The 19566-nt window shown below is 35.0% G+C and overlaps 1 protein-coding gene across 1 annotated transcript in view; it reads right to left on the bottom strand.

Annotated features, from left to right (window-relative positions):
• LOC138706107 (cell division control protein 42 homolog) overlaps window positions 1-18327 on the bottom strand; it is a 41641-nt gene extending 23314 nt beyond the window's left edge. The window contains exon 1 of the mRNA XM_069835077.1: window positions 18084-18327. Within this exon, the coding sequence (XP_069691178.1) occupies window positions 18084-18276 (193 nt within the window). The 5' untranslated portion in view covers window positions 18277-18327. The remainder of the gene's footprint in view (window positions 1-18083) is intronic.
• Window positions 18328-19566: the final 1239 nt, after the last annotated feature.

Genomic DNA, 19566 nt, shown 5'->3' with positions numbered 1-19566 from the left:
TATAAAATAAAATTTAATAATTTACTAGACTCAATGAGATCACCTACTTAGAAAGTCGAATGAATACTGTCGGGTGTTTTATACACAATTTGTTGAAGAAATTCCATTATTGTAACAATTTTTAATAAAATTTTATGAAATGCAATTTTCTAACAATAAATAAATTAATAAAGGAACCTGCATTTTTGGTATTATAATATATAAAAATAGATATATGCATTTAAATTATTTTAATGACTTTATTGTTACATCAATAATTTTGTTTTGATGAGAACACAGAATAGGGGGTGTAACAAAGATTGACGGAGTGCACGGACACATCTGAGATGGAGGTATTGTGTGGTTAATGCAATGATTCCTCCAGCCAAAATTTTTTAGGTTTTGTTTAGTCAACTGCCCGAAGACAAGTTGGAACCTCATAACACCATTAAGGCATTACGCATGAGGCTACTAAGGCAGGAGATAATGGGGTAGGGGCCAGTTCCTTTCCCCCTCCATTGCATACATCTCTGACTAATAGCATATTATTACGCTAATCAGACTTCAGATATATACAAATTCTTCCTCTGACACATATTGTCAAGTGAGATATACTGCCTCATAATACAGGTAGCCTACAGTACATATCAAGCAGAACCTCAATCAGAGGTTTTTTTAATAGCACAAAAATAAAAAAGTAAAAAAGATAAAATAAAACGTTCACTATTAATATTTACAGAAAGCATATGACGCAGTTCCAAGCAAAGGCTTTTCCATAAATCGGAACGTTTCGGGACATTTTGTATAAAAAAGGAAGGGGTGGGGACATGTTAAAAATTAAGAAAACGAAAATAAATCACCACATTTTCATTTTAAATAAGACAGTTTAATACTGGTATAAAAATACACGCATTAACATAAATTCTACTTTTAAAAAATGAGCATAAATCACAATGATACTTAAAAAAAATGCGTCTTTAAAAATCTGCCAACAGAAGCTCGAACAAAAAAACAGCATCGCCATAAGTATTGCCAATATCGTAACAGAAATTGATCAACAATATTTCAGGGATTGGTCACTACAGGAGGTGTACATCAATTGCGTGCAAACCCCTTAGATGTAAACACATCAATTGCACGTGGGTCTTTCTCTGTAAACAAACGTATTAATAGCGCATGGAATATTTCATGAAAATACATCAATACTCATATGCATGTCGCTTCAGAATTTGGCCTTTCTTCCGAGAATAAAGAAAACAACAGTGAAAATGGTAAATGGCTGCACACGATATTTCGTCTCAACTATCTCATTCTCGAAGATATAGAAGATGCTTCTGTTGAAGATATCTTTAATATCTAACCAGTAAATGAAACTGTGACAAACTATAGTAAGTAGCTGCATGCTCACATTTAAAAAAAGAATGAAATATGTAATCTATCTTTATTTTTCAGGAAGGACACTTAAAAATTGGACAATTGGAATAAAATCGGGACACCAGGATATTTTACCTCAAAACAGGACTGCTCTGGGAAAACCGGGACGAATGAGTACGCTATATAACTCACTTATACTTATGGATTGAGTATGCTAATAAAAATAATATAGGCCTAATTAATTTCCTATTCTCTGCTGACGACCATGTCAGGACCAGCCATAGTAACTGTGACCCCTTCCCACCACAAACAGGGCTCTCCCTCCTGGCAAATACATTAACGAATGTTGAAATTCTATAATTTAAATACAGTACTTACTAAAACAACAAGCTAAATAAATCTTATTACAATAAAAAAAAAAACTTTTCGGCAGAAAATTTAACTGTAACCAAAATTGTATTAAGTTTTGCTTTCTTGTGGAATAAAGAACATCCCTAAAGCAAATGAACCATTAACATTACAGTACTGTAGTAAGTTTATCTTACGGTAATTTTCTCACAATATCACAATACTACCGTGAGAAAATAAAATAATAACAATCTTGTTTCAACAGTTTTATCTATACTGTAAAGATCAATAACATTACAGCTTTGTTTGTATAAGATCAGAAGGCATTGTGTTTAAATTTCTATTCACAATGCTCCAAGATAAGGAGATAATTTGAAATTCTAGTCAATGTCACACAAATGACATACATATGATTCAGACTAGTTGCCAGAATGAGAATCAAATATGCATGGTATTAGAGGATAAAAAGGCAGCTGAAATATGTAACAAACCACACGAAATTGCTGTGTGTCCGTAATAAGAGGTGGTGGTGGTGGCAGTAATAGTAACTGTACTTAATTATGCTTTCAACAGTGAGGTTATTTTTATTCTACACTTCAATGTGGGCAACAAATTTTCCTTAGAGCTATCAGGGACAAGGTTATTTTACGTGTTGTAAATCTATGACATGAACGTGCCAGTTTTACTTTCTCCTGGAGGAAACTATACCCTTTAAACTCTATCGCCCTCATCGGTATTTTAAACTGTGAATCAGACCAAACGACTAGCATGATATCCTCTGTAACAACTAGAACAGTAAATGAGGAAAAAATATAACCAAAATGCCAGACTGATAATTCCAACTCAAAATTAAAAATAATCTACCCTAAAAATAAAAATCCATGTACTAAAAATTACAGTAAAATCTCGCTATAATGAACGCTCTTGAGAGGACCAGATTAAAAGTGTTATAAGCAATAATACATCATAATCGAGAATTGGGATTTTCTTAAACACATGCTGTCAAAATGTACCATTTATTATATTTTATTAGAAAATGTAAACATGATAGATCATTTTACATGGAAACAATTTATTACTACCAAAGTGTTCTTTTAACCCACGGCATGGCGCGTCCTCAGGTTGCGGATCGAGGAGACGGCCTCCAGATATCAAGGATAGCTGTAAATATATTGAATAAGCAGTCGTGGACAGCCAATGAGGGGAGGTCCTCCAGCTTGGGGGTTGGGCAAAGGGCTAACAACCCATCATCGTAAAAAAAAAAAAAGCTTTACGAAACCTCAAAATAAGCCTCGGAGATTCTGGCACGACCACAGCAAAGGAATAGGGTTATGAGATTTAGTACTTGGAATGTTCCAAGTCTGTATAGAACAGGAGGGGTAACATCAGTAGCAAAAGAACTAGCTAGATATAGAATAGACTTTGTGGGAGTACAGGAGGTTAGGTTAGATGGGAACGGCATAACACAAATAGAAGATTACTTGTTGTATTACGAGGAAGGAAACTATAATCACCAATTAGGAACAGAATTCTTCATCTATAAAAGAATAAAATCAGCAGTAAAAAGGGTCGAATTTATCAGTGATAGGTTATCGTATTTAGTACTTAAGGATAGATGGTGCAAGGACATACATAAATATACTTGGACTTCTCTAGATGGATTGACACATAACCAGATAGATCACATCTTGATAGATAAAAGAAAACATACTAGTATAGTGGACATTCGATCCTTCAGGGAGGCAGACTGTAATTCTGACCATTATTTGATAATTGGAGAACTAAGAGCAAGACTATCAGTTGCCAAGCGAGTAGAGCAACAAGTTAATATTAGAAGATTCAATATTCCGAAATTAAAGGACGAGAAACTAAGCAACATTATCAGGTCGAAATTTCAAATAGGTTTGCCGTATTAGCAAGTTCCGACGAAGTTGAGGATGAGTTAGATGTTAATAGCACTTTGGAAAATATCCGAGATAATATCAAAATTCCAGCTGAGCAGAGCATAGGTTATTATGAAACTAAGAAAAAGAAACCATGGTTTGATGAAGATTGTTGCATGGTAGTAGAAAGAAGGAAACAGGCAAAATTGAAATTCTTACAAGATACAGTTGAGGTGAATAGAGATAATCATTTAATAAAAGACAGGAAGCAAATCGTACACTTAGGAATAAAAAGAGAGATTACTTGAAGGAAAAACCGAATGAGGTAGAAACAAATAGTAAAAATAAAAACATTAGAGATTTATATAAGGGCATAAAAGAATTTAAGAATGGATATCGGGCAAGGGTAAATATCATCAAGGATGAGAATGGTGATTTGCTTGCAGACTCTCATTCAATCCTGAACAGATGGAAGAACTATTTTGGGCAATTACTAAATATACATAGGCCAAATAGAAATGATCAGGACGAAATTGAAATACAACCTGCTGAGCCATTTATACCCGTATCCACACTTTCTGAAGTCGAAATTGCGATATAAAATCTGAAAAATTGTAAGTCTCCAGGCATCGATCAAATTTCAGCAGCATTAATACAAGAGGGTGGAAGCACATTACCTAACGAAATTTATAAGCTTGTACTTGCTATTTGGGAGAAGGAAATTGTACCAGAACAATGGAAGGAGTCCATAATCGTACCTATCTTTAAGAAGGGGGACAAGACTAACTGTAGTAACTTTCAAGGAATATCATTTTTGTTGACATTGTACAAAATTTTATACAATATTTTTTTGAGAAGATTAACTCCATATGTAGATGAAATTATTGGGGATCATCAGTGTGGTTTTAGACGTAATAGATAAACTATTGATCAGATATTTTGTATTCGACAGATAATGGAGAAAAAATGGGAGTATAAGGGTACAGTGCATCAATTATTTATAGATTTCAAAAAGGCATATGACTTGGTTACGAGAGAAGTTTTATATGATATTCTTATTGAGTTTGGTATTCCCAAGAAACTAGTTCGATTAATTAAAATGTGTCTCAGTGAAATGTACAGCAGAGTCCGTATAGGTCAATTTCTGTCAGATGCGTTTCCAATTCACTGTGGGCTAAAGCAAGGAGGTGCACTATCACCTTTACTTTTTAACTTTGCTCTAGAGTATGCCATTAGGAAAGTACAGAATAACAAAGAAGGTTTGGAATTGAACGGGTGACATCAGCTGCTTGTCTATACGGATGACGTGAATATGTTACGAAAAATCCACAAACGATTAGGGAAAATACGGGAATTTTACTTGAAGCAAGTAAAGAGATAGGTTTGGAAGTAAATCCTGAAAAGACAAAGTATATGATTATGTCTCGTGACGAGGATATTGTACGAAATGGAAATATAAAAATTGGACATTTATCCTTTGAAGAGGTGGAAAAATTGAAGGTTTGGAATTGAACGGGTGACATCAGCTGCTTGTCTATACGGATGACGTGAATATGTTACGAAAAATCCACAAACGATTAGGGAAAATACGGGAATTTTACTTGAAGCAAGTAAAGAGATAGGTTTGGAAGTAAATCCTGAAAAGACAAAGTATATGATTATGTCTCGTGACGAGGATATTGTACCAAATGGAAATATAAAAATTGGACATTTATCCTTTGAAGAGGTGGAAAAATTCAAATGCCTGGGAGCAACAGTAACAAATATAAATGATACTCGAGAGGAAATTAAACACAGAATAAATATGGGAAATGCCTGTTATTATTTGCTTGAGAAGCTTTCATCATCCAGTCTGCTGTCAAAAAATCTGAAAGTTAGAATTAATAAAACAGGGGTCCCTATCACCACGGCATGGCGCGTCCTCAGGTTGCGGATAGAGGAGACGGCCTCCAGATATGGAGGGTAGCTGGGAATATATTGAATAAGCAGTCGTGGACAGCCGATAAGGGGTGGTCCTCCAGCGTGGGGGTTGGGCGAAGGGCTAACAACCCATCACCGTAAAAAACAGCTTGTTACGAATCCCTACTGCGGGCTAAAGCAGGGAGATGCACTATCACCTTTACTTTTTAACTTTGCTCTAGAATATGCCATTAGGAAAGTTCAGGATAACAGGCAGGGTTTGGAATTGAACGGGTTACATCAGCTTCTTGTCTAAGCGGATGACGTGAATATGTTAGGAGAAAATACACAAACGATTAGGGAAAACACGGAAATTTTACTTGAAGCAAGTAAAGCGATCGGTTTGGAAGTAAATCCCGAAAAGACAAAGTATATGATTATGTGTCGTGACCAGAATATTGTACGAAATGGAAATATAAAAATTGGAGATTTATCCTTCGAAGAGGTGGAAAAATTCAAATATCTTGGAGCAACAGTAACAAATATAAATTACACTCGGGAGGAAATTAAACACAGAATAAATATGGGAAATGCGTGTTATTATTCGGTTGAGAAGCTCTTATCATCCAGTCTGCTGTCCAAAAATCTGAAAGTTAGAATTTATAAAACAGTTATATTACCGGTTGTTCTGTATGGTTGTGAAACTTGGACTCTCACTCTGAGAGAGGAACATAGGTTAAGGTTCTTTGAGAATAAGGTGCTTAGAAAAATATTTGGGGCTAAGCGGGATGAAGTTACAGGAGAATGGAGAAAGTTACACAATGCAGAACTGCACGCATTGTATTGTTCACCTGATATAATTAGGAACATTAAATCCAGACGTCTGAGATGGGCAGGGCATGTAGCACGTATGGGCGAATCCAGAAATGCTTATAGTGTGTTAGTTGGGAGACCGGAGGGAAAAAGACCTTTAGGGAGGCCGAGACGTAGATGGGAAGATAATATTAAAATGGATTTGAGGGATGTGGGGTACGATGATAGAGACTGGATTAATCTTGCTCAGGATAGGGACCAATGGCGGGCTTATGTGAGAGTGGCAATAAACCTCCGGGTTCCTTAAAAGCCAGTAAGTAAGTGTTCTTTTAACGGCATCATCGCATCTCTTCTGTCTCCATACTTCGCAGGGTCGTTCTCAATATGATGAAGATTACGAAATAAAACTTCCGACACATCAGGGTGAGAAGTTAAATATGCTGACAGTGGATAATGCATCCAGCGCACCTGACTTCGATGGTGGCGGAGGGAGCACATCATCACTGTCCCTTCATCGTCGTCGCTGTGTTGTTGACTGTTAGTGTGGATAGCAGTGTTCTTCGATAGTATCGGTTGTTGAGCGGTAACGAGATGTCGTCTACAGCGACGAAGTTATGAAAGTCGGCGCCGACACACAACAGTACAGTCAGTAGCTTTTACTTAACTCCCCACCAATGCATTGCTCGGTTTTGTGGACGAGCGATTTGTCAGTAAAAGCCAAAGAGGAGACCAAACTCGCTTGCATTATAAATGTCGTCAGGTTTACACCTCTCTAGAAGCCCTCGGGCAGTTTGCAAGATCCAGGTTTTAACGACATCTTCGTTGAGAGACTGCTTCCTCTTGCCGATAAACAATATAGGCCTAGTCACTATGTTTATTGTTGTCGGAAAAAATAGACACTCTGTACAGGTGCTGAATTCCGTAATGCCAAGTTATTTAGTTTTGTTTACAATAATCATTATATTTCGTTATAAATGTTATAATTTTTGTCCACGACAGAGGGAAAAGATCGTAATAAGCGAGAAAGTGTTAAATGCGGAAAGTTATATGCGCGACAGTTTTACATTATCCCTTACAGATTGGGTCAAAGGACAGGAAAAAATTGAGCGTAAAAAGTGGGAAAGCATTGTAAGCGGGAGCATTATATGGAGGTTTTATTGTAATTATTTTCTCATTGATTGGTTTGGATTGCAGGTAACAGGGAGACAAACTTCGGCCCACTATGCTACCTTCAAATTTTGACGTGGGCGAAAACTGTCAAGACAATTTTGCCAAAAGCTCTCATATTCAGGGAAAAGGTTTTTTATGTGCTGTAAGCTTGCGATATAGAACCTCTTACTTCAATTCTCTTCCGAAGGAAATTCTCCTAAGTATTTAAATCGTTCTTAAATAATAATCTCCCTCGGCCGTGTTTAACCCTTGAATCATATATGACAATTTTATTATGGTAACCATTGGAACAGTAAAAATGAATTAATGCATTATACTATATTATGCGGTGATTAAAATAAATACATGAAGTATTGATTTGCACTTCTCAAGATCACAAAATCTATACTGCCAGAATTCAGTACCTTCTCTGAATCCTTCCTCAAAGACACACAATAACAACGAGCGCCACCCTCAACATGCTCATCTGCATCAAACCGTCAATCATAAACTTGCTGATGCAGTCAAGTAACTCTTCGAGACTTCATAACTCTCTCTTAATCACTATATAGTACTACTACTAACCGACGTAAGATACTGTAACAATATTGGGAACATAATGTTTATTTTGATGCTATTTCTTATGCAATACAAAAATTCATGAATAAAACTCGTTAAAGTCTATGCAAATCATCGTCCTCTGCATTCTTTATGTAAGGCCTTCTATTAATGACACACTGTTATTGGCTTAGCTTTTAGAAGGGCTAGACCTATAACAGATCCATGCACTTAGACTTACATTGGCTCATTGTGAGTACTATATATGCAATGACTGTACAAGACCGACATGGCCTGGGTGGAATTCGTAAATTCGATGTTGACAGGTGGGCCATCCTATCAGTCCTAACAGGGGCCAAGTCCCATCCTCATACAAGTACCTGATAAACCCTAGGACCCGCAGAATTAAATCCTTCCTATATCTGTATCAGAAATCTGTATTACCTCCAAGACTTCACTAAAGCCTATTTTTAACTACTGCAGATTACACATGAAGCGAGGGAAATTTGGTGTGTGTTGATGGAATTAGAGAGGAAAATGGGTTTACTCTAAGAAAAATTCTTTGCAACTCATCCATAATAATTTCATTACGACCTGGCCGGGGATCAAGCCCAGGCCACCTGGATGAAAGACAAATGTGCTAGTGTTCGCATAGGCTTCCGCGGCTGGTGTACATAGTGTGTGGATAAGCTTCAGGGCTTCTACCGCGTTGTCTTGGTGTTATTGGCTGATGTTTCGAAGATGGCCACAACACAGCGGTCGAAACGTCAGCCAATAACACCAAGACAACGTGGTAGAAGCCCTGAAGCTTATCCACACACCAAGTGCTTGAGCCAAAGATGCGGCCACACATTTTTAATTGAGTACTTGCTATCTCTTATATTCCCTATGTATGTCTCCCAGGTGATTGCCTCGTAGAATTTGTACGTGAAGTTAATTAAGTAAACCTGGAGAGAGTGGAAAGTTTTAAATATTTAGGAACAATAATAACTAGTGATGGAAGAGTAGATCAAGAAGTACTGAACAGGGTAAAGAAAGCAACATCAGCATACTATCAAATAAATAATATAATAGTTGGGAAAAAAGAAATAACCACTAAGACTAAAATACAGATATATAATTCAATAATTAAACCTATAATACAATATAGTACCGAAAGCTTACCACTCTTAGATAAACATCGAAGTAAATTAACAGCAGTGGAAATGAAATATCTTAGAAGAACTGTAGGAAAGACCAGAAGAGATAGGATAAGGAATGACAAAATAAGAGAAGAAGTTAAAATGAGAAAAGCATTAACAGAGGTGAGTAATGAAAGGCAATTGAAATGGTTTGGGCATGTATATCGTATGGGAGAAGAAAGGAAGGTTAAACAGGTGATGGAAATGAGAGTGGAAGGAAGAAAGAGAAGAGGAAGACCAAGGATTAAATGGGAGGATACAATAGAAAGAATAGGCCGGGAAAAATGGATGAAATGGACGGAGAGAGGCGAACCCGACGCTTAGCAGTGGAAGGGACTGAAGAAGAAGAAGAAGTTAATTAAGTAATCATTAAAAAGGTTTTACGGGTGAATATTCTGAAATGGGCAAATATGAATAACAAAACTGGAAAAAATATATTATATTAAATTGTGTACTTTTTTCTCACATTGGTTACATTTGCTCCTATTATTGAAGATTCTGGTATCAGTTGAGCTTAAAAAAATTGTTATGTGAGATTTTCTAATTAAAAAAAAAACAAGGGATTGTTGTTATCTTTCCCTTACAGCCCATTGTTTAAGGTATCTTCTAAACTTCTGTACTTCAGATTTCACTTGTCTTCGAACATTTCTTTTTTCACGATCAGTCATATCTGCTATTTTCTTTCTTTAACAAACATTGTAATGTTTTGCATATACTACGAAAGTTTAATATATACAAACTATATTTAATGCCACCTGGGACGGTGTTACCAATACAAAACATAACATTCAGTCATCAGTGATGATTTTTGTATTTTTCAATAAAATAAATTACGACAATGGACGAAAAGTTTTTTAACTGGCGCCATGTTGACCGCTCATCTCTACCAACCGTTAAAATTTACCACATGAAGCAAAATTGTCTTTTGTGTAGGTTTTTTATTTCGAGGGACTGGCGTTACGAAATTTTTGGGGACAAACTTTACGTTAAAGTTGTGTCCTTTCAGAATTAAACAAACAACAATTCCTGTCTTTCATAAGTATATTAACTATTTATCTTTATAATCTTGGCCGAGGAAATAAAATCAAATCGAAACATTCCGAGAAAAACTTAGTGAAACAGAGTAAAATGTAGTTGGGGACATAGGGACCGTAGTTACTTTTGACGTTTGGACGTTATTTTTTAATTATAAATTTTAAAATTAATCCTTTTATGCTTTGTTTCTAACTATTTTTTTGGGTTATTTTACGACGCTGTATCAACATCTAGGTTATTTAGCGTCTGAATGATATGAAGGTGATAATGCCGGTGAAGTGAGTCCAGGGTCCAGCACCGAAAGTCACCCAGCATTTGCTCGTATTGGGTTGAGGGAAAACCCCGGAAAAAACCTCAACCAGGTAACTTGCCCCGACCGGGATTCGAACCCGGGCCACCTGGTTTCGCAGCCAGACGTGCTGACCGGTTTATAACTAAAACATGTGAGAGTTAGTTAATTAAACGCAAAAGAAATCAGTTAACATTTTCAAGAAACTCCTTATATCAGCTGGGACATACATTTACCCATTTCAGAATATTCACCCTTACACGAATAGACACTGACATATACTGTTTTTTTCACTGTTAGGGATAGTAAAAAAATCCCGAACTCGACTTTCAGCAGCATCACACTACTTTTTATATACTGTACTTCGTGACAACGATAAAGTAAAAAATAATTGGAATATAAAATATACAAGTTTTTTTTTCTTCGTGCTAGGTCATTACAGACTATATAAAAGATCAACAATCTAAAATTATGAACGCAAAAAATCGACTGGAAATATTACATACCATTAATATACTATTATACTGTTCATTAGTATTTTTAAATTGAATATTAATTTTACAATATCACATGATAATTATGAAGTTAAAATTAAGGGTAAAATTTAATACTTGCATGCATCAGCGACTTCAACAGGCTAGTATTTCGTAACATGAAACTCTTCATGTCCCAAGGCTACAACAGAAGGGGCAATTGTGTGATTGCATGCCAACCATAGTCAAGAGACCGTAACATGTAAAAAATAACAATAACATGAGTTGCAATATGTTCAAACAAACTGGTGACTATCTCAGCACATTATACGTTTTATGTTATTTTCAACACATACGGAAATGTACAAGAGAACTGGCCTTATAGGTCATCAGAGAGCAACGTCCTGATATCAGTGACTCATGAATTCATTAACTGTTGTTTTCAAGTGCAATATTGCATTCTTTTTTCATATTATAAAGTCTATCAATAAATATTTGTGTGACCGAGAATTCCAAATATCACAAACAATGGTTTCTAATTAGTAATTACATACGATATACTTAGGTTACGTTGAAAATATTTACTTACTGTTTAACAAATTACATATGATATACTTAGGTTACGTTGAAAATATTTACTTACTGTTTAACAAAGTCTTCCATTATTCAAGTTAATCAGGATATACCCAGGTAATATAAATTCCACCTTACAGATATCCTACCTCTCTCTCTCTAATATACATACATACATAGCCTACATACATACATTCTGTGACTGTTCTGGTTAAGGAAACTACACAACCCTTTCTTTTTTTGGATTAAGTATATATTTAAAAAAAGTAAAAAAATAAAATACAGTGCGTCCGTAGCTGGCCGGACTGTTATAACATAACCTAAATAATATAAACAAGTGTTAGAAAAGTTAATTAGGGGTGATGAAATAAACAAGAAAACTTTTAATTAAGGATGATGAAATAAAAAATAAACATGAATAATTTTAAAAGGAACAATTATTGGAAGTATAATTTTCAAATTTGAATGTTTTAGTGGTCCGTCCGAGCTACGAATGCACACTGTATATTATCCGGGCACTGAAGAAATGCATTTTTTAAACTGACTTTCAGGTCACTTATGCATTCAAAATTCAAATTATGGTTCTGCCATAGAATTTTATGCATGTCAAAGAAGCTGTACAATTTTTTTCAGGCTTTAACTTATATTCTGTGGGAGTAGATACATTTTGAAAAAGTAGAAAATTAAAACAATATACAATACCGCAATTAAAAATATATTAAGCTTGGGGACATTACTACTAATAACAAGAGGTTGCTGTACAAAAAAATTAAGACTCTAGATTAAGAAAATGTAGAAAATAGAAATTTCACCCACTTCATTCCTTAACTGCTCTTGTCTATAAAAGAACCATATCTTAGGCCAGGAAGCTGCATTAAAATAAAGGGAGGAAAAGGGGGACTCATCATCAAGAAATTCGAGAAACAGTGGTCTACATTAATATTATATAGGCCTACCACTTTATACGAAGTTTTCTAATTCAAACCTACTGCAGACGATCCACATGCCTCAGCAGAGATGGAACAGAATGGAGATTTGGGGGTTGGTAATGTGTGGTCATCACAATGATCCCCCCAGCCATTATAGCAGATTTACAAAACTGGATTTTGCCACCTATTGTAGCTCCCCAAATTCATCACGATACTGTGAATGCATCTGTAAGTCCTATAAAAAGCATTAAAATTGCTTCCTGTGAAAAGAAAGTACAGTAGTCACCTGAAACCTGAAAGCATAGAGGCAGTTAGCTTCGTCTGTAAAACAGAGAGAGAGTGTGCATGCGCGAGCATATACTACAGTATTGCTTCTACCCACTGCGTGACTTCATTCATGCTTGCAGATCTCAGGCGGGAAGTGTAACTTCTTGACTCCGTAAAGATAGGGAAAAATGTTTCTATTATTTTCGAATGTCAGCAACTTTTGTATAATTAAAGCATCACATTATCAAGCGAGGTGCCTCAAACAGTAGCATTTGAGACTCTCATTTCAGAGGTCCCAGGTTCAAATCCGTGGCGGTCAATTTGACTGAGATTTTTCATAGTTTCCCTCTCACAAAAACAAATGTCGGATTGGAAATTTACATACCATGATTCAACATAATATTAATCACAATAACATGAATATTTAAAATCTGTATCAGTTGTAAAATCGTTGAATTAACACCCTAGCAGCAGACATTAAGTTAGATATAACGGAACACTATCTTTTTACATGTCAAGCAGTGCTGTCATATTTTCATTGTAAAGATTATTCCTAGTTACATCTGCTTTTATACCAACATCAATACACTGATTTCCACAATGGATACATTTTTAAGCTGTAAGATGATCTTTAATTAAAATTGAAATAAAAAGTACTAATCTTTTTTGTTGTCATCAATCAACTCGAGATATAGTGATGTTGTTATGTATAGTCCGAGCGTCCAATTAATATCCAGGTGGAAGGCTTTGTGTTGGATATATCTTTTTTGCATGTATCAATACTTGTAATGACAAGCAGTTGTCATACTTTCGTTTCAAAGAATGTTCCTAGTTACAATAATTATTTTTATACTGACATCAACACACTGGTTTCCACCATCACCAACATGATATCAATTAATTATTGGAATCATGCATATAACATGTTATGTAACATTGTTATAAAGGACGAAAATGACTGCTGATTCAGATAAGCTAGTCTTGTGTTCTACACGAATTTTATTTAAGTATGTGTGTCACAAGTAAAGTAGCAGCATAATAATTTATCAAATATTAAACGCCAATAGTGATTTGTAGTTTTACATCAGACAAGGTCAAGAAACTTTTCCCTATCAGCACATCAATACACAGACAGGAAGGGCGGCTGACTGACCCAGTCCTTTATCAAACTGGTGCCATAAAATCAATTCCAAGAAGTTAGACTGGACAACGATCACAATCTGATATTTGATTTATTAATATCTCCTTTGGTATCATTAAACCATTTGCTGTTTAACATGGTACTTAATTTAGGATGACTTTTTATTTATGATAGCACAATGTAACAACTCTAACTAGGTATAATTTTTCCTCAGCATTCGTCTGTGTACACAAGTCAGAGTCATATATATATATATATATATATATATATATATATAATATATCCATCTGGAAAAGTGTCAAGAAACATTATGAAAATACAACACTACAGTAGAATTAATTGGGACCAGAGCCTTGTCCACCACTTGGTCACAATTACCTATCTGCTCTTCGTCAGAAAAAGGTAACAGAATATGATAATGAAATAGAAAATAGGCTAAGGATTAATTCATTCATAAAGTAAGTTGCACTGCATATTATAGGCTATATTTTAAGTTTATAAATACTGTAGCATTAAATTTCAGTTCAAATACTCTTTTTTACCCTTCCTCTTTTCTCTCTGGAATGTTCGGATTACCCGAAATTTCGGTTTAGCAGGGTTCTACTATTTTACTAAACATGTCAAATATTCATCCAAATGCTTATTTTCATTTCGCTCATAAAGAACTTTTGTTTTACTGCCTCTGACAAGGAACAATGTCTTTTTCTAAAGTTACATAATTTTTATTTCATTTGTTGTGTATAGGCTATATATATATATATATATATATATATTGGGTTGGTGCACAAGTTCGTGGCGTTTTTCGTTGTTATAGTAGCTGTGTCACTATATAAATGATTGAAAGTACAGAACAAAGCTACGAACTTAACTTATGCACCAATCCAATATACACTGTATGCGTAACTTAGTAACTAGCAAGAGTATTATAACAACAATGATCAGCGTTACCAACTTGGTGAGTTAGTTATCTGTAGAGAGTTTAATTTTTAAAGTCTGGTAATTCTGATAGAGTACTTCACTGGCATATTTAACTGTGCCGAAAAATGTCAACAACACAAGCCTGAATTATTCTACCACGAATTCATACATACAGCTCAGTATGAACACAATTTGATTATCATCTTTACAGTTTGTTTCAAAACCTTCAATAATATGAGAGCAGCTTATAAAAATTGTCACTACTGGTGATCTCAACTCATTGCTCTTCCAAAAAAAATTCGATATTTTGACTCCTGAATCGAATATCTTATTTTTTATTTACTCTATAAGTTTTAGCTTCTACCAAAGCCCAAATAAACACATCATGGATAATGGTGCATTGTAAACAACTCATATACCAGTACCATTTACAGCTCAAAGGGAATGTGATATCGGTATTCTTTATATGGATACCAAGTTATAAAGGAATTAAAGAAAATCAATCAATCAGTGGATCAGTACCTATCAAGAAAGCATCGAACCTCAGTCGTACTAATACTGCTAAATTATTTATAGAAGACCTTACAGCTTAAAATATACACCGGATCCACCATGAAGATGAGAGTTATTAAAAATCTTGGTTCATTAAATACAGTGCTGCTAGATAGAAGATATAGCTGATTAATTAAATTAAATGTGACCTTATCTCCAGAATACTCGAATAAAATTAAATTACTTGTACCAGAGTTTCCACTATGTGAATGTGGTGAAATTGGTGGTATTAGTCATAGGCCTATCTTACTATGATGCAAGCTACTTAACGCATCGAAACATAAGCTATTGGAAACAAGTGATAAAAATAATAAAAATGAAAGGCTGTGGTCCATGACATAGGTATGCCTTCTATTATATCCAATCAAGGGCATAAAATTTGTAAAGATCTTAAAAAGTCACATAGTTAATTGAAGGGATGAGAATGAGATAGTCTAAAGCCACACTTTTTACAAAAATGTTTTTTGTGCGAATTCATTTCTTATACATATGATGAAGCTACCAGTAAAATATCATAAAAATTACTCAACAAATGACGTAAGTATATGTTGAAGAAATTATGATACCGCACCTAATAGCATTGGACTCTAAATCTACAATACGCTCTCCTGAAAAATTTGTCTGTGTGGTTTAGGACTATATCATTCTCACCCCTTAAATCGTAAAATGAAATTATGAAACATATCAGTATTAATGCCTGACATAGACTAACTTACGGATTAAGACTTAGAAATCTAATAACGTAACAATGAAAAACTCCAGACCAGCATGGTTGGATAAGACGTCTATAAATAAATCACCACAACAATAACATGTCAAGAAAACAGCTCGCATAAGAATAGCGCCACAAGAAACAATAGTAAGTTTTAAGATACTGATGACTCTTAACATGCAAAATGTTCACATTAGCTATTTCTACATAATTCTTCTATAATTGTATATATTAATTACTTTTACTTTATAATTGTATTCAAGAGTGCCCGCAGGATCCAATGTCAGTGGTAGCAAGATGGTCAGAAAATTAGAGGAAATGGATGGACGAGGAGAGAGAAAAATGAACATGAAAAATAACCAGTTCTGAAATCTAAATTACCTTGCGCATGCAATCATAGTTTAAAGCACTTGCTTTTGTTTAATTTTTTACCGAGGATTTGAGAAAACATGTATCGAACACGTACAGAGAAATAAAAACAAAAAACACAAAACTAACAATCTCAGTGGTAGCAATTGCTACCACTAGCTACCTCCTGCAGGCGCCACTTACACAGTGTAAATTTTCATTAATGCTACACTATTGCTTTCACGTATTCTGTTGTGTTTTTATTATTGCACAAATTGATACAGTATGAATGCACACTAAAAAAACCCTGAGTAAGGTCGACATTTCTAAATGTTGCAAAATCTTTTTTTATATGATGTCCTCTTATGCATACCCCTGTCATTCTTATGGCTTTCTTTTGTAAACAAAAATATAGCCTATTAGTCCTAGATGAGTTGGCCCAAATAGGCTACTAACGCATATGTGAATACAGAATAAAAGTTCACCATAAACTTTTCAGAAAATTAGACATAAAGTCTTTTATGTATAGTTAATTATCCATTAAAGGTGAGTGTGATTTTAAACATCTGCACCATTTCAAAGATTGTGAGTACATGTTTCTTTTATGCTCTGAAAATAGCCTCATCTAAGGTAGGCCTATGTACAGACGAAATATCTCCCAATTGACCAAAAGTGGACTCGATTCCCTTGTGCTCTGAACGTCTCATATATGAATGTGTGGCGGGTTAGGTTTGGTTAGTTTAGGTTTTTGTTATGCCTTGAATATACGATCAACTGCATATCCAGAAAAAAAATCCTCAACAAATTCAACGATTTTCACTTTCGAAATCACATAAACTACTTCAGCGCTAGTTTCACCTTAAATTCATATTAAAAATTCAACAAGGCCCAAACTGAACCAAATCCTATAACATAAAGCATCATTATTGAAATATGAGATTATGCTATATAAAGCAATATAGCCTACCGCTACACATGACTATTATAATCGTATATAATATAGCCTACCGTATTAATTGTACGACTCATTTCATACTGCTGGTTTACACAACATGGAAAATACACTTAGGTTAATATTAGTATACGCCAAGACTATACAGTATTATACATCTTGTTTATAGAGATCACAGAACTGTCGTTCGCACCTGCACAACACTGGAGTATAATTCATTAAATGAAGGTAAGGGGGTGAATGGCCGATTTCTGAATTATGTACACGAAATCAGAGGTCATTAGTAAACTAACCCCTGATATGAGACTCAGTAACAATCCTCATTCAAAATATGACTCATTATTATTATTATTATTATTATTACAACCTTGAGATAAATAACAATCCTCAAAGTAAATGCCATAAAGTTACTATTAAGAGGAAGCCTAACTGAAGACATACATGTCCCAGATAATACCAAACTATTAAGAAAACGTTACGAGAACATAGTCCTGTAAAATAGGCAATGTAAGTCAATATTCTTACCTTTCCAACCACAAAAGCGTGACCTTTACGTAACACAGAATGTTATATTTCACCATATTTTGTCAAAACCAAGTGATCAATTGATGGCTTGTATCAAAATAGTGTCACAAGATGCACATTTTAAGGGTAATAACTCGTCTGCCATGACAGCTGGACTTGGAATGAACAATAATAAACGTACTCACCATTGTAATTGTCAAATGCCGTTGGAATATATTCGTTTGGGAATCCATTTGTGCTGTAGCTGACCACTAAAGACGTCTTTCCAACAGCACCATCGCCAACCAATACACACTTTATTCTTTCTATTGCATTGTTTACATCGAATTGATCAGCTTTCAAAAGTGGACTCGTACAACCTAGTGCAGAGGGAGGCATCGTGTGATCCTCCCTCTTCTACTGTCAAACCTCAATTGACTCGTCACCATTGTCTCCGTTCGTTTCCATTGGCGCTGCAATCGAAAGCAACGAGAATAAAATCTTGAAACCACAGTCTAGTATCGCTAGTATATACCACAGTCTACTATAGACTGTGTATATACCATATACAGTCAAGAAGCTCAATACGTAGTGAATATGCATCCATAGATAGTTGCTAACCACTAGGATCGCTAATGTCGCCTCATTACAGACAATGCAAAATAGTACCGTCACAGTCTATTATTCCTAGCATTCTCACAACTCGTGGTTGAGGCACATTGAGGTTAAAAGTAAAAAGTGTGAATTTAATTTCTACATGTTTTGTAGATGTACACCGTTGCTTACCAGATTATATAAGCTGACGCCACAGTCTAGTATATACAGTCGCGAAGCTCAATTCGTAGTAAATATGCAAACATTAACATTAGGTAGTTGCTCACCACTAGGATCGCTAATATCGCCTCATTACAGGCAATGCAAAATAGTACCGTCACAGTCTATTGTTTCTAGCACCCTCAAAACTCAAACTTCGTAACTGTATATAGTAGACTGTGCTGACGGTTAAACTATAAAACGTCTTTGGCGCTGACGCATAGCATGATCAAGAGTGGAACTCGGAGCGTCATTATAATTTCTGCCGCTAGGTTCGCCTCGCAGTTCTATTAAATGATGAATAGTTCCATTACTAAGTTACTCATTTAGAGAAATGGCTATCACACAATAAATTAAGACTAAACACAAACAAAACCATTTGTATAAACTTTAGCCAACAACAATTACACGATCCTGTCCAAATATTACTTAATAATATCAGGATTAAGGAAGAAAGTTATACAAAGTTCTTAGGCATATACATTGACTCAAATCTAACATGGGAATATCATGTACAATTCTTGAATGAAAAATTGTCCAGATTATGTTATATATTTCGTATCTTAACCAAAATATCGTCCCTGAAGCTTCTATTGGCAATATACTATGGTTATGTCCACTCAGTTATTGCATATGGCATAATCATTTGGGGCTCATCATCAAAATCCTTACAGATACTAAAATTGCAGAAGAGAATAATAAAAATCATGAAACAAGTTCCAATACGGACTGAGAGCAGAGGCATTTTTAAAGAGCTCAATATACTACCGGTCCCCTGTATCTACGTACTAGAAACAGTCTGTTACATCCATCAGAATGCAAAACAGTTTATGCCAAACTCTGAATACCATGACTACAACACCAGAACTTCCAGTA

This window comes from Periplaneta americana, chromosome 9 (assembly GCF_040183065.1).
Source record: "Periplaneta americana isolate PAMFEO1 chromosome 9, P.americana_PAMFEO1_priV1, whole genome shotgun sequence".
In the NCBI taxonomy this organism is placed as follows: Eukaryota; Metazoa; Arthropoda; class Insecta; order Blattodea; family Blattidae; genus Periplaneta; species Periplaneta americana.
The sequence above is the reverse complement of the archived record's forward strand: the minus strand, read 5'-3'. Positions and strand labels throughout refer to the sequence as shown.